The sequence below is a fragment of the Haematobia irritans genome, chromosome 4 (assembly GCF_050003625.1).
Source record: "Haematobia irritans isolate KBUSLIRL chromosome 4, ASM5000362v1, whole genome shotgun sequence".
NCBI classification, from domain to species: domain Eukaryota; kingdom Metazoa; phylum Arthropoda; class Insecta; order Diptera; family Muscidae; genus Haematobia; species Haematobia irritans.
Window position 1 is genome coordinate 128535662 of NC_134400.1, and position 14544 is coordinate 128550205.

The following is a 14544-nucleotide window of genomic DNA, read 5'->3' on the forward strand; positions in this document are numbered from 1 at the left end:
ATTTTGCCATCACTATTGTTGCAAGAGCCATTTTATATTTTGTGAAACATTTATATTGTGTTTTATATTGTGTGTATGTAAACAATCGAGCCACTACTAACAGATTGGCTTATAAGTCCCCGGTCTAAAGGCCGGTACTATGTTCATTCTTGCGAAAAATTTTTATGGAAACCAATATTTCGCACATAGAAAGCGGCGTTTTTTTAGGTAGCTTGGAGCGCTATTTTACAGGGAGCGATATTGGATTAAGTTGGTGGTTGTTGCTTGTTTTTACAAAATAACATTTTATTTTTCCTTGGGCAATTGATCTGCTATTCTTTTGATCCTTTGTATAGTTTCGGAACAAAAATATGGTCCGTGTTTGATTTATAAACCCGCACAAATAGTTTTTAATAAATAAATTATTTCTTAATTCACATTGCAAATGGCGCCGTGCTATAAACGTCAGTTTTTCAACACGAAAAAACAAAGTATCACAAATGGAAAAAATTTCGCAAATTTTTCGCATTTTTTGGTTTTGTATAGAGTTTCAACGCGAAAACCGAACAGAGTACCGGCCTTAACAAAGAAAAACACATTTTTTGTCAAAATTCGTTTTTATTATTCAACATAAAATGCGAAAAACTAGAGAAATTTTTTCCATTTGTGGTACTTTGTTTTTTTTTTCGAGTTGAACAGAGTACCAGCCTTTAGGTGTTTACTAATTTGATTAAACATTTATAAATTCTTACTAATATAACATTTATACGACTATCACATCACATTTAACATAATTTTTGGAATAATAAAAGAATGATGGCGAGTTACAAGTAGGAAGTTACATGTTTGAGCGTCTATCAGCCAGTGTGTTTTTTTCTCGATGGGGGCAGCGTGTCTGGAAATTATCTGGAAAACTATCACTTTATTTCATTTGGAAATTCGGAAATTATTCATCTATATACCTTTCATAATTTTAAGCGAAATAACTTAGTTTTCAGCACTTCATTTTTGTTTTTATTTCAATAAATTATATTAAGCAAATTGCGCATGGTATTTCACAAAATATAAAATGGCTCTTGTAACAATAGTGATGGCAAAATATTGTCATGTACATTCCGTACTTTTTGATACGTTTCCCCATTACAGTTGGTGATTGTTGTAGTGTCACTTACGAGTCTGTGGTAGCGATGAGGATGAAATGGAACTTTGAAATGTTGGAAGGGCAAAAAATCAAGTTCAAATCACAGGTTTTCCTCAGAACACGTCAATCTTATAATGTAAACGCCCCTAATTTGGAATATGCTCTGACTGAACATACTCTTTTCAAAATATATGTCAAATTATTTAATTAAATTTCATAGAAAAACGAATAAACAAATGCTTTGAAGAACATAGGGATGTAAAAACTTAGAAAATGCTTTCCCGTTGCGATCGCGGTATTTATTTGAGCAAATGGTGCGTATATTTGAATTTACAGTAAAAGTGAGTACTATGTTCGATGTTTTCACCAAAACACTTAATTAAAAGTACAAATATATTTATGAAGACGATTATATTTTGATCAAATCTTACTAAATAATGGATGGAAAAGATCCAAGGAATTGATTGCAACTAATTTTATATTTCTAAATTAATTAATTAAAAAAAGTAACCCAAGCTGGTTTTCAGCTTGAAAACTGAACATAGTACTCAGCTTAATAAGTGGGAATTTCGAGTTCCCATGGCAACCGTCAAACTAAAACATCTCAACTCGATGTGATCGGTTAAATGTTTTGGAAAAACGAATGAGAAAACTGTGTGAGTGTGTCAGTGTGAACAGCTCTGGCGTGAGTGTTAAACCCCTATTATGAAATATTTCAATGATGTATTAAAATGTCATGTTTGACAGCTGTTTTGACGACTTTGCAGGTTGTCAACACTGACTGCCAAAAACGAGCCGAGTGAGGAAAAATTGGGAATTTTCTTCAGAGGGGGATTGTGACTTTGCTGCTCCTGTATCGAAAAACATTAGCAATTAATTAAAAGATCAAGAAATGGCTTGCAACGCTAGCAAAGTTCCAATGTTGCGTGTTATTGCTGTAAGTAGTGGTGATTTAAAATTGATATTTAGAGTTATTAAAAGTTGTGGTTAACAATTCCTAGTGTAAGCATGGTTACGTAAATACTCGAACGTAACCATAAAAGAAAAAGTTTACTTTCCATGGGACAAATTTACTACCGGACTAATATATTGTGTTCTTTTTAATAGAAACGCGGATATTCTGCATCGGCTTGTCCCAGGCCTGTGGGTCAGGCTGCTTCTGTCCAAACCAAACAACTTGACAACAAAGTTGTTGTTGCATCGGCTGAAGCCCAATTACCAGTAACTCGCGTTTCTGTAGTTTTCGGGTAATTGTAATGGTCTTTATTTTCTACAGAAGTCATGATTAAATCGTTATATATGTTACCTAATTTCAGTGCTGGTTCCCGTCACGAATCGTATGACACTCAAGGCGCAACTCATATGTTGAGAGTTGCTGGTGGTTTGACCAACAAGAATTCCTCCGGATTCGCCGTTACTCGCAATCTTCAACAAAAGGGTGGAAATTTGACTGTCACATCCGATCGTGAGGTTGTTGCATACACCGTCGAGACCACTGCCAACAACTTGGAATGTGGATTGCACTACTTGCAGGATGTTATCCAACCAGCATTCAAACCTTGGGAATTGGCTGACAGTGTTCCATTTATTAAGAATCAAGTTGCTTGTGTTCCTCACCAGGTGAGAAGATCTTCGGCTTTCTTCCATATGTGAGCAGTGTATTGAAAATTGTGATTTCTATTTCCAGGTTCAAGCTGTTGAATTGTTGCACAAGGCTGCTTTCCGCAATGGTTTAGGTAACTCCGTGTATGTCCCTAAATTCCAAATTGGCAAATTATCCAGCGAAACCATGTTGCACTATGTGGCCAACAACTTCAATGCCAGCCGTTGCGCTGTCGTAGGTGTTGGTGTCGACCAAAACGCTTTGGTTGGTTTTGCCCAAAGCTTGGAACTGGCTACAGCTGGCAAATCTGGCACTGGTTCTAATTACTATGGTGGTGATGCCCGCAAGGATACCCCCGGAAACATGGCTCATGTAGCTGTTGCTGGTCCAGGTGGTGCCGTAAGCAATCAAAAGGAGGCTCTGGCTTTTGCCGTTTTACAGTGTGCTCTTGGAGCTGGCCCTGCCACCAAACGTGGTGCAGTCAACGGCCCATTCGGTAAGGCTCTCTCATCTGCTCTTGGTGATGCCAATGCCAGGTTTGCTGCTTTGAATGCCAGTTATGCTGATGCCGGACTTTTCGGTTTTGTTGTTTCCACCGAGGCTCAAAATGCTGGCAAAGCCGTTGATGCTCTAACCCGCGCATTGAAGTCAGGCTCTGTGTCTGCCGAAGATGTTAACCGTGGTAAAGCTTTACTCAAGGTAGCTGTGTTGGACGCTTATTCCACTGACAGTTCATTAATCGCTGAAATGGGACTACAAGCCGTACTCACTAAAGATGTTCAAAGCGCAGACGCTCTCGTGTCAGCTATTGATGGTGTTACTCAACAGGATGTTCAATCTGCTGCCAAGAAGGCCGGTTCTTCCAAATTGTCTGTGGGCGCTGTAGGCAATTTGGCTCACGTACCCTATGCTTCGGATTTAGCTTAAAATAACTCCAAACCAATTTTTCATAATAAAAATAATAATTTAATGTTAAATAAATGTAATACAGAATGTTATAACAAAATAAGGCTATAAAAACGATACACCCTAAAACAAACCAAATAACCAGAATAACGTATTTTACTCGTAGCCACTGCGCCCCCACAAAAAACAAAAATAGTGAAGAGAAATTATCGATTAGTAATAAAAGGATGGTGAATAAACGTTCTAAGAGAACTCTGAAAATAAAACTAAAAACTGTATAATTTTGTGTAATTTTCTGCGAGGTAGGGATAGAAAAGTGTAAACTTTTGGTAATCATCTATTTCGGCTAATGGATTTTTGATAATTTTTAAATTTGAGGAGTTTTTGTACAAAGGGCGATGTCGACTTTTTGCATTCTTCTAATACGACTAACGAATTTTGATATTTTCGAAAATCGAATAATCAGCACTTATTATTGGCTTAAATGTCGATGATGGATTAAAAAGGAAATGTGGAGCAAATTTTTCAATTTTAATTCGGGAAGTATCTGTAGTCCATATCTTTTATTTTAAGAGTGTACGTACATGCGTAAAGACAAGTTTGAAATTTAAATAAAATACAAGAAAAGCAATCCGAAGAAGAGGAATATTGGACTCAAAAAGTAAGCCAAACACAAGGTATAAAAGTATTTTTTCGTTTCAAAACATATGGTCGAATGACGATAAAATTGCAACTTTGAAGCCGTTTTATACAATCAAAGAGATAAATAATTCCTTCAAAGAACAGAAAACAAATATTTTAAATATTTCTAAGCTATTGGCGAATTAATAACATAAACAATGAATAACTAATGGAATTAAGTATGATACAATTTTTATAAGATAGCCTCACTAGCCCAAAAATAAAAACCAAACAAGTAAATAAACAAATACAAAAATATTGTTACGTTTTTATATTTAGGCGTTTTTAATTACCCGACAATTAAAACACAGTTCTTTTAAATAACGACAATCTACAATTTATTTACTATGACTTCACACTTTACAATTCGTTCACACTGAAGTTATTCGTTTGACGCTTTAATTAAGACTGACTCGTTAGCAGCATGCGAGCGCTTTTATATATGACGGTGTGGCAATACGAGAACATTCTGGTAGCACTACAATATTCTGGCAACGCCAGAACATTCTTAGACAATGCTAGAAGGATCTACGACCATTAAGTCATTCATCTGGTGGCTGCTAAACACATACACACTCACATAGATATACGCTCGCATTACTACAAGAACAAAAACAATGACAATATACAATGAGATGAACCCAATAAACACAAACGTTTGAAAAATGCTAAATTTCAACAATTTTTCAAACATTTTTTCAAAGGATTAGGGTAATATTCAAGTTGAGAAATTGTTGAGAAAATCGCGTTCTCAACAAAAAACAGACATTACCCTCAACAGTGAAATTCAACACATTAGCAATAATATCTCAAGTGTTATCCTCAAATTGAAATGCATCGCTACTCAATAATTTGTCAAACAATTTTCGATGCGAGTCAAATTCAAAATTAACATCGTTGCAAATACTTTTCAACCTAAATTTGTATGAATGATATCCCCACTTCAAATTGAAAGTCAAAGCCAAAATTCTATGAATTTTGTATAATTTATTAATTTTCATCAAAATAAAATATATAATAATACACTACACTACATAATACACTACAATACCAATTGATAAATAATAATCTTATTAAACATATCAACAAATAAGAACAAAATAAAAACAAACAACAAAACTTTAAAAATCTTAAACACTTTTGCATTGATAATTCGTTTTCCTTCCTTTTGGTGTCATAAAACAGCATTAAAATTTATTAACATGCGGGTAATTTGAAATTAGGAACGTACTGGACCGCGTGTTAGAATTGATTTCCAGCAGAAGGAATTCACAAAATATCCATTTTAAACTGATAATAGCATATGAATTAAACTGACGATGTGCTGCACATTTTCATCCAGAAGTTTTTTGATTTCAACAATTTGTTGTTTTTAACAATTTTAATTGGTTGCACTTGTAATGTTTCTGGAAACTTTTTATTGTCGATAAGCCACTCATTTTTCATTGGTCAGCTTCTTAATGTTTGCAAGAATGTAGCATCCAAAGATTTTAGTTTTCTGCAAAGAGATTTAAATTTAGTGACTTCTCTAAAGTGTTGATTTAATTTTTCATATTGGCGTACCAATTATTATAAACTATTTGAAACAGTTCCAGTTAATTGTCCACCATTTTTTCACCGGTCAGCTTATTAATGTTTTCAAGAACGTAGAATCCATAATTTTAGTTTTCTGCAAAGAGATATACATTTAGTGACTTCCTTAAAGTTTTATTTCATTTTTTATTTTCACTTACCTATTTTTATAAACTATTTGGTTATTTGTCTAAAATTTTCCATTTTTTTATTTCTTGCAATTGACCACGAACTTCGTTGCACAAATAAGTATTGAAAACCACATGGTTTTTTCGTTGCATTTTAGGGTAGTGTTTTGTCAAAGTTTTCTCATATTATCTTCAACACCTTTTCAAAGATTTCGTCAACATTTTGGCAAATGGGAAGTAATTCGCCAACAATTTGAAGATGTATTGAAGATGAGCTATTTCAAGTCAAGTTGAATTTATGTTGAAAATTATATTTACCCTCAAACTGAAAAATTGTTGCATTTGAAAAACGCTCATCCTGTGTTTATTGGGAAATGAGAATGCAAAATAACAAAGCAAAGGGGTTGTTATCAAAGAGAGTGAGAACTTACATGAAAATAAGCAAACAAAAGAACATAAAAGAAATTCAGGAAAGTGCTAGAAAATGAATAGATGATTCCAACAAGTTATAACGAAATTTTATCGTTACAATTTGAAATTTAAATTAATGGAAACTAATTTAAATAAACTTAAATCTATAATTATCAAATTCGTAACACTGCCTCCCGCTTAAGCCTGTTCGTCCCGAACAGGCACAGAACCTGTTCCGTAAGGAGCCAATCGTTCCAGATGTACAACTTTCATCTTTGATCTAGGGCTGTCGTCCTTCTGAATCCGGTATACAACATCATTGATCTTCTTGATGACTTTGTATGGGCCTTCCCACTGTGTTTGCAGTTTGGGACACAGTCCTTTCTTTCGTTGCGGGTTAAATAGCAGAACCAATTCTTCTTCTTGGAAGCCCTCAGTATTTACAGCACGATCGTATCTCGCCTTCATTCTGTTGCTGACCATTTTTATTTTGTTGCGCACTGATTCGTGAACTTCTCCGAAAGTGTTTGGGATGTCGTTTCTGTTTTCTTCCATGGCGAGCTCATAAGGTTTAGCGCCGAATATCAGATCTCCAGGCAACTTTAACTCAGTTCCGAATAGAACATTGGCAGGTGTTCGAGAGGTGGAATCATGAATGGCAGATCTATACGACAGCAAAAACTTTGGTATATGCTCGTCCCAGTCCCTCTGGCCGTTGTCCACTATTTTTCGAAGATGTTCCTCCAGAGTGCGATTAAACCTTTCTACCATGCCATCGGATTGTGGATGTAATGGTGTAGTCCTCGTTTTCTTCATACCAAGGGATTCACACATCTCTTTGAATATGGCCGATTCAAAATTTCTTCCCTGGTCTGAGTGAATCTCGGACGGCACACCGTAGCGACATATCCAGTTTTTGTTGACAACATCCACAATCGTTTTTGCTTCTTGGTTTGGAATTGCATACACCTCCGGCCATTTGCTGAAGTAATCCATGACCACAAGGAATCACTTCCAGAATCACTTACTGGGAAAGGGCCTGCCACGTCCATTGCTATTCTTTCAAACGGGGCTCCTGGTCTATATTCTTGCATAGGACCTCGACTTTTCCTTGTTGGACCTTTCGCCTTCATGCACTTCTCGCAATTGGCTACCCATTCAGCAATTGATTTCTGGCATCCAACCCAGTAGAATCGTTGCTTCACTTTCTCGGCGGTTTTGGTTATTCCCAGATGACCTCCACTGGGACCATTATGGAACTCCGCCAAAACATCTCTTATTTTGGAATCTGGAACGATGATCAAATTTCGGCTGCTCTTGCCATCTTCGCTTTCCCATTTACGTTGCAGGGATCCATTGACTAGAACTAAACTATCCCATTGAGCCCAGTATGATTTCATAAGTGGACTTTCGGCTGCGATGTCTTTCTTACTGGGCTTCTTGTTCTCTTCCTTTGCTGAAATAATTTTGTTCAAAATGGGATCTTTACGCTGTTCTGTTGGCCAGTCCACTCCAGATTCGAGGTGTAACAGCTGAATATCAACAATCTCCTCCTTGTGTTCAGCCTTCGAGCAGTGCTTGCATTCTATACTGCAAGGTCGACGTGACAAAGCGTCAGCGTTACCGTGTTTTCCACCTTTTCTATGCTCGACACTGAAATCATAGCTTTGGAGCCTCTCGATCCAACGTGCCAGTTGAGCTTCCGGATTCTTGAATTGGAGCAACCATCGTAGAGCTGAGTGATCAGTCCTGAGCAAGAAGTGTTGTCCATACAAATATTTATGATAATGTTTTACACTCTCTATGACGGCTAGCAGCTCTCGTCGCGTTACACAGTAGTTCTTTTCGGGCTTGGACAACGTTCGGCTGAAATATCCGATGACCTTCTCCTTGTCGTCTATCTGTTGGGATAGCACACCTCCAATACCATGCGCGCTAGCATCTGTATCCAAAACAAATTTTTCGCCCGGAATAGGATACGCTAGAACAGGAGCTGAACATAAAAGTTCTTTTAAATGTTGGAATGAATCCTCCTGTTCGTCGCTCCACTGGAACTTCTGACCTTTTTGCGTCAATTTGTGGAGACTAGCGGCGATACTGGCGAAGTTTGGGACGAATCGTCGGTAATATGTACATAACCCAAGGAAACTTCTTAATTCGTGGAGATTTCGGGGTCGTGGCCAATCTCTGACAGCTTGGATTTTGTCTTCATCGGTGGATATGCCCTCTGCAGTCACATGATGACCCAGGTATTTAACTTCCCGCTGGAAAAGGGAGCATTTCTTTGCGTTAAGGCGTAGACCAGCGGCTGACAATTGCTGGATAACGTCTTTCAAGTTCTTAAGGTGCTCGTCAAATGTTTTGCCCATCACTATGATGTCGTCCAAGTATATCAAGCACGACTTCCAGTGCAACCCCTTCAGTACCCGCTCCATCAATCTTTCGAAGGTAGCCGGAGCGTTGCAGAGCCCGAACGGCATTACATTGAATTGCCAGAGACCGCCATTAACGCCAAAAGCCGTCTTTTCCTTGTCTTTCTCGGCGATCTCTACTTGCCAATATCCACTCTGCAAATCAAGCGTAGAAAACCATGTTGTTCCGGCTAGTGTGTCCAACGTGTCATCAATGCGTGGAAGCGGATAACTGTCCTTTTTGGTGACATCATTCAGTTTTCTGTAGTCCACGCAGAATCGGGTACTTCCATCTTTCTTTTTGACCAGCACAACTGGGGAACACCAAGGACTTGATGATGGCTCGATCACTCCACTCTCCGCCATTTCCTTTATGAGCTTTTGAACTTCGTCTCTTTTTGCCAGGGGAACACTTCGTGGTGCCTGTTTTATGGGCCTTTCTTCTGCGGTTTTAATTTCATGTTTCACTACAGATGTTCTTCCTTGATTTCCCTTTTCATAAGCAAAAGCACAGGCGTTTTTCCACAACAATTGCTTGGCTTTATTTCTCTCTGACGGCGATAGATGACGTGTCCAAGCCTCGACATACGCTTCTAGATGTTTTCTCACTGCTCCATGTGTCTTTGATGAGTTGCCTTCCAAATTGACTATTGCCTCGGCTGGTGTACATTTGCCAATGTCAGAAAATTTTACAATTTGCTCGTGATTGTCAGACAAGTTCAAGACACGAACTGGTATTAGTCTCTCTTCGTTCGTTGTTACCAGGGCATTTGCTATCAAGATGTTGTTGCTTTTGTTTTCTGCTGGTTCAACAACCCACAATTGGCCGACTTCACAATCTCCATTCATAGAAACCCATATAATTGCTTCGGCATTCGGTGGTATAGACTCTGACTGGCTCGTTGTCAAACGTCTGACAGGTGTATTCCCGTCGTATCCCACGTTTACCGTTATTTCGGCATCGCACCATGTCATTACACGACGCTTCATATCCAAATTGAGACCAAAAGCAATTATGAAATCCGCTCCAATTATAACTTCGTCTACTATATCGGCCACAATGAAATCATAAGTAACGGATTTGTTAGCAATAGTTAATTTTACGGTGACCTTTCCATATACGGTTGCGGGTTCCCCTGTAGCCGTGCGTAGCTTGACTCCAATCAGTGGTGTAACTTTTCCTTTTACTAAATCAGATCTAATGATAGACTTTGATGCACCAGTATCCAACGTCAAAGTACGCTTGTCGCCATTAATAACACCCGCAATAGTTAAATTGTTATTTTTCTGTTGAACTATTGCTATGGAGATGGTGGGGCCATCGTCTGTGGGAGCCAGCTCTTGCCCCGCTGAACTAGCTCGATTTAGTTTAAAGGTGACTCACTTGACTGTGGGGTCACCTTCTTATGGCTATTGTTTAATGGAGATGGTGATGTGGACCTTGACCGTTTGCGTCGTGCTTTGCATTCTCGAGCTAGATGTCCCGGCTTATCACAGTTATAGCATTTGATCCGGGATTTATTTGCTTCTTGCTTCATTTCTTGCATTGCCTGCTTCATGGCCTCTTTCATCGACTCAATAACGGACTTTGATTCATCACACTCTGTCTCTACTTTACGTACCTTGTGAATTTGAGGCCGCGCTAGCAATCTCGCAGTCTCCTGTGCAAGTGCGAATGTTACTGTTTCAGCGAATGTAGCCTTTTGTGACGCATATGTTGCACATTTTATATCTGGGTCTCGAATACCATTGACGAAGGTTTCAATCTTGATGCGGTCCACAAGAGGATGACTCTCACCTGGGTATGTCAAAAGCACTAGACGCTCAACTTCTGTTGCGAAATCTTGTAGGGTTTCATTCGATTTCTGGATTCTTCCTCTCAATTCCATTCTGAAGATGTCCTGCTTGTGCTCTCCACCATACTTGCGTTGAAGTGCCGCTATTACTTCATTATAGTTATTTCTAGAAGCAGCTGGAATGCTTTGTATCACATCAGCAGCATTGCCCTTTAATGCCAATAGAAGTTCAATTGCTTTATCATCGTCATTCCACAAATTTCTACAAGCAACCATTTCGAATTGGAATTTGCCCTGCCAACATTTTTGGAATTTGACGACACTTCTGAGAATCTCCACCACGTCGAAAACAATCGTATACGATATCAAAAACTCGTCGGAAAAGCGCCGTCACTATTGAGAAGTTGTACCACGCAAAAGTTACTACAAAAAGGTTTCGCATGAGTGCAATTATTAGGTGCCTTTATAGATCAATTTAGAACGACGCCAATAAGGGACCCTCCAAACAATCAGAAAAAGTGCATTTTAAGATAGTTGTAAAAGAATCATTGTGGTCGAGTAAAACACGTTTGTTTAGATATTTATTAATTTGTGTAAACATTTACAAATTCTTAAAAATATAACATTTATACCACTATCACATTAAGGCCGGTACTCTGTTCGGTTTTCGCGTTGAAACTCCATACAAAACCAAAACATGCGAAAAACTAGCGAAATTTTTTCCATTTGTGGTACTTTGTTTTTTTTTCGAGTTGAAAAACTGACGTAACTCGCGTAGTCAGTATTTTCATAACATGGCGCCATTTGCAATGTGAATTAAGAAATAATTTATTTATTAAACTGATTTTTGTGAATTTATAACACAAAAGTGGATCTGATTATTATTTAAAAATGTAATCTGATGATTGATAAAACAAAGTATAACATGGAGTTGTATTTCCATAATAAACTAGCAACCAACATCTAGCCGCTCCCTACTATATGGTAGAATATAAATAATGTACATATATAACATGAAATTTAAACACAAATGTTAACAAAATAAAAGCTTTATTTGGTGAATTATATTTTACAATCGTTTCATTTGTACTGGGCATCGGGATAATAAACACAAAACATAATTTAAACAAAAGGAGGCACAGCAATTGATGTTCCAAAACAAGCATTAGCACTTCATCCAACATGTATAGTACCGAGGTAACAATGAATGGAATTACAAGAATTAATTGCTATGTTCCAAAAAATAAAATGCAGCACTGTAAAATTAGTTTTTTAATTCCAAAGACATTTGTAAAATAACTTCGCCTGCTTCTTCTTTTTCAAATTATTTATTTTGTATGCGTGTGTGTGTAAATCGAGCCACTAGTTGCGTATGGATATGTAATCATTTCGTGACAGTCTGCGATGTTGTCAATACATTTCGACGAAATAAACGCAAAAAAGTCCCAAAATGGCTGTTTTTTTTCCCTTAAAATATATTGTCAACACTATCATTTTTCAACGCGAAACAATGATTTAGTGGAACCTTTTTCGCACCAACAAACAGAGTACCGGCCTTTACATTTTAAATAATTTTTGGCATTAATGATGATGTTGAGTTACAAGTAGCGAGTTACATGTTGCAGCGTCTATCAACTAGTGTTTTTATTTGATGGAAGCAGCATGTCTGTAAAATATCTGAAAAACAATCACTTTATTCCATTTGGAAAATCAAAAATTGTTCACCAATATACCTTTCGCAATTTTAAGCGTATAATCTATGTTTTCAGAACTTTATTTTCGTTTTTATTTAATTAAAATATAACAAGCTGGTTGCGCTTGGCGTTTCACAAAAAATAAAATCGTAGTAGGGATGGCAAAATACTTTCATGTACTTTTTGATGTACCTTTTCATGATGGTTGAAGTGACATTTACGAGTCTGTGGTAACGATGAGGATGAAATGGAACTTTGAAATGCTGGCAGGGTGAAGACATCAAATGACGTTGAGCCATCGAAAACAGGAGTTTTGATTTTTGAACCCTCGATGACGCGCGCTGGACCACCTTTAATTTCCAGCTCTGACATTTTTTTCTCGATGTGCAGAAACTTCTCATCATGAACCATAATTTTCTCATCCACGGAAAGAACTTTCTTATCCAATTCCACAATTTGATTTTCTATATGGTCCACACGTTTCTCCATGCCTTCAGAAATTTGTTGTAATTTTTCGTTGACCATTCTAGAAGTTTCGTCGAATTTTTCTTCCAATTTTCTAGAATTTTCTTCCATTTTTCTAGAATTTGCTTCCATTTGTAGGGCATTTTCTTTCAGCAATTTTCTAGAATTTTCTTCCATTTTTCTAGAATTTTCTTCCATTTTTCTAGAATTTTCTTCCATCATTTTGCTCAAAGCATTGAGCATTGATGTGTAATCCACAACATTCGAAGCCACAGATGGAGTTTCTACAGTGCTTGTATTGACGAGTATTGATTCATCAATGTCTTCCTTATAATCAAACTCATGCGTCGCAATGTCCATATTACGCCGTTCAAACTCTTCCAGTAGACGCTTTTGAAGCTGGGCCTTATGCGCTTTACAGACTATCAGTTATTCCGGACGATGTGTCGGTGTTTGTATAGAATCTTGCAGTGTGTCGGATCGATACGACTTGTCGGCGATGACTAAATAATCGCTAAATGTGTTATCGATCCCGTAAACATGCAGCAGTATCGATTATCCTTGGGACATAACTTATAATGTGCACAATATATGGGATATGTTCGACACGAGCACTGTCGTCCGGAATAACTGATAGTCTGTAAAGCGCATTATTGCCTGTTGTCGGCAGCTCCAGTTTGCTCAATTCCTTTTTTAAGTCTTCCACTCGAAGCTCATTAAACTTCATTGTAGATTTTTTTTTCGTTATTTCACTTCCGACACCAATTGTTACGTTTTTATATTTAGGCGTTTTTAATTACCCGACAATTAAAACACAGTTCTTTTAAATAACGACAATCTACAATTTATTTACTATGACTTCACACTTTACAATTCGTTCACACTGAAGTTATTCGTTTGACGCTTTAATTAAGACTGACTCGATAGCAGCATGCGAGCGCTTTTATATATGACGGTGTGGCAATACGAGAACATTCTGGTAGCACTACAATATTCTGGCAACGCCAGAACATTCTTAGACAATGCTAGAAGGATCTACGACCATTAAGTCATTCATCTGGTGGCTGCTAAACACATACACACTCACATAGATATACGCTCGCATTACTACAAGAACAAAAACAATGACAATATACAATGAGATGAAATGAGAATGCAAAATAACAAAGCAAAGGGGTTGTTATCAAAGAGAGTGAGAACTTACATGAAAATAAGCAAACAAAAGAACATAAAAGAAATTCAGGAAAGTGCTAGAAAATGAATAGATGATTCCAACAAGTTATAACGAAATTTTATCGTTACAATTTGAAATTTAAATTAATGGAAACTAATTTAAATAAACTTAAATCTATAATTATCAAATTCGTAACAATATTTTTTCAGAATTTTGTGTCATTCATGAGTATTGTTTATTAATGGTATGGAAATGCATTTTAAGTGAAAAAATTTCAAGTGGGTGTAAGATTTTCACCATTTAAGAATTTTCTACCACCAACATCTCTTTAATAATGACCCTGCGGAATTGTGTCCAGCGTGCCTTGCAGCAGGTGAACACTAATCACAACGTTTTCAGCTGTACCTCGATAATCGATGCTTAACTTAAAATGTTTGGTTCTCAATGTCTCCCTGATCTTCTAAAGACAACAACATTAGTTAATATCGAGAGTATTCACAAACTTTTAGCACATTGAAGTATATGACATCTCATTTAAACTAAATCTAAATGTTAACATCAATTTAGGTCGAAAACCTTAGGT

The 14544-nt window shown here is 37.1% G+C and overlaps 2 protein-coding genes and 2 long non-coding RNA genes across 4 annotated transcripts; 1 reads left to right on the plus strand and 3 right to left on the minus strand.

Moving 5' to 3' along the window:
• Positions 1-577: 577 nt before the first annotated feature.
• On the minus strand, positions 578-1154 carry LOC142236233 (uncharacterized). Its single transcript, XR_012721949.1, has 2 exons — positions 942-1154; positions 578-885 (listed from the first exon to the last, which is right to left on the minus strand). It is a non-coding gene; the product is annotated as an uncharacterized LOC142236233 (long non-coding RNA).
• Positions 1155-1894: 740 nt separating this feature from the next.
• UQCR-C2 (Ubiquinol-cytochrome c reductase core protein 2) lies at positions 1895-3902 on the plus strand. Its single transcript, XM_075307495.1, has 4 exons — positions 1895-2057; positions 2228-2367; positions 2437-2740; positions 2808-3902. Exons 1-4 carry the CDS (start codon positions 2013-2015, stop codon positions 3648-3650), a joined length of 1332 nt encoding a protein of 443 aa, XP_075163610.1. The 5' UTR covers positions 1895-2012; the 3' UTR covers positions 3651-3902.
• Positions 3903-5546: 1644 nt separating this feature from the next.
• LOC142234441 (uncharacterized) lies at positions 5547-6377 on the minus strand. Its single transcript, XR_012721624.1, has 3 exons — positions 6044-6377; positions 5874-5979; positions 5547-5808 (listed from the first exon to the last, which is right to left on the minus strand). It is a non-coding gene; the product is annotated as an uncharacterized LOC142234441 (long non-coding RNA).
• A 5284-nt stretch (positions 6378-11661) lies between these two features.
• LOC142236480 (uncharacterized) lies at positions 11662-14170 on the minus strand. Its single transcript, XM_075307698.1, has 2 exons — positions 12362-14170; positions 11662-12305 (listed from the first exon to the last, which is right to left on the minus strand). Exon 1 carries the CDS (start codon positions 13145-13147, stop codon positions 12455-12457), a length of 693 nt encoding a protein of 230 aa, XP_075163813.1. The 5' UTR covers positions 13148-14170; the 3' UTR covers positions 11662-12305; positions 12362-12454.
• Between the last annotated feature and the right edge of the window lie 374 nt (positions 14171-14544).

Excerpts from the sequence above, each read along its gene's own strand:
- LOC142236480 (XM_075307698.1), bottom strand. The coding sequence starts at position 13,147 with ATGGACATTGCGACGCATGAGTTTGATTATAAGGAAGACATTGATGAA.
- UQCR-C2 (XM_075307495.1), top strand. The coding sequence starts at position 2,013 with ATGGCTTGCAACGCTAGCAAAGTTCCAATGTTGCGTGTTATTGCT. Across the intron at positions 2,058-2,227 it reads CAATGTTGCGTGTTATTGCT|AAACGCGGATATTCTGCATC; the intron begins GTAAGTAGTGGT and ends TCTTTTTAATAG. Across the intron at positions 2,741-2,807 it reads TTGCTTGTGTTCCTCACCAG|GTTCAAGCTGTTGAATTGTT; the intron begins GTGAGAAGATCT and ends TTCTATTTCCAG.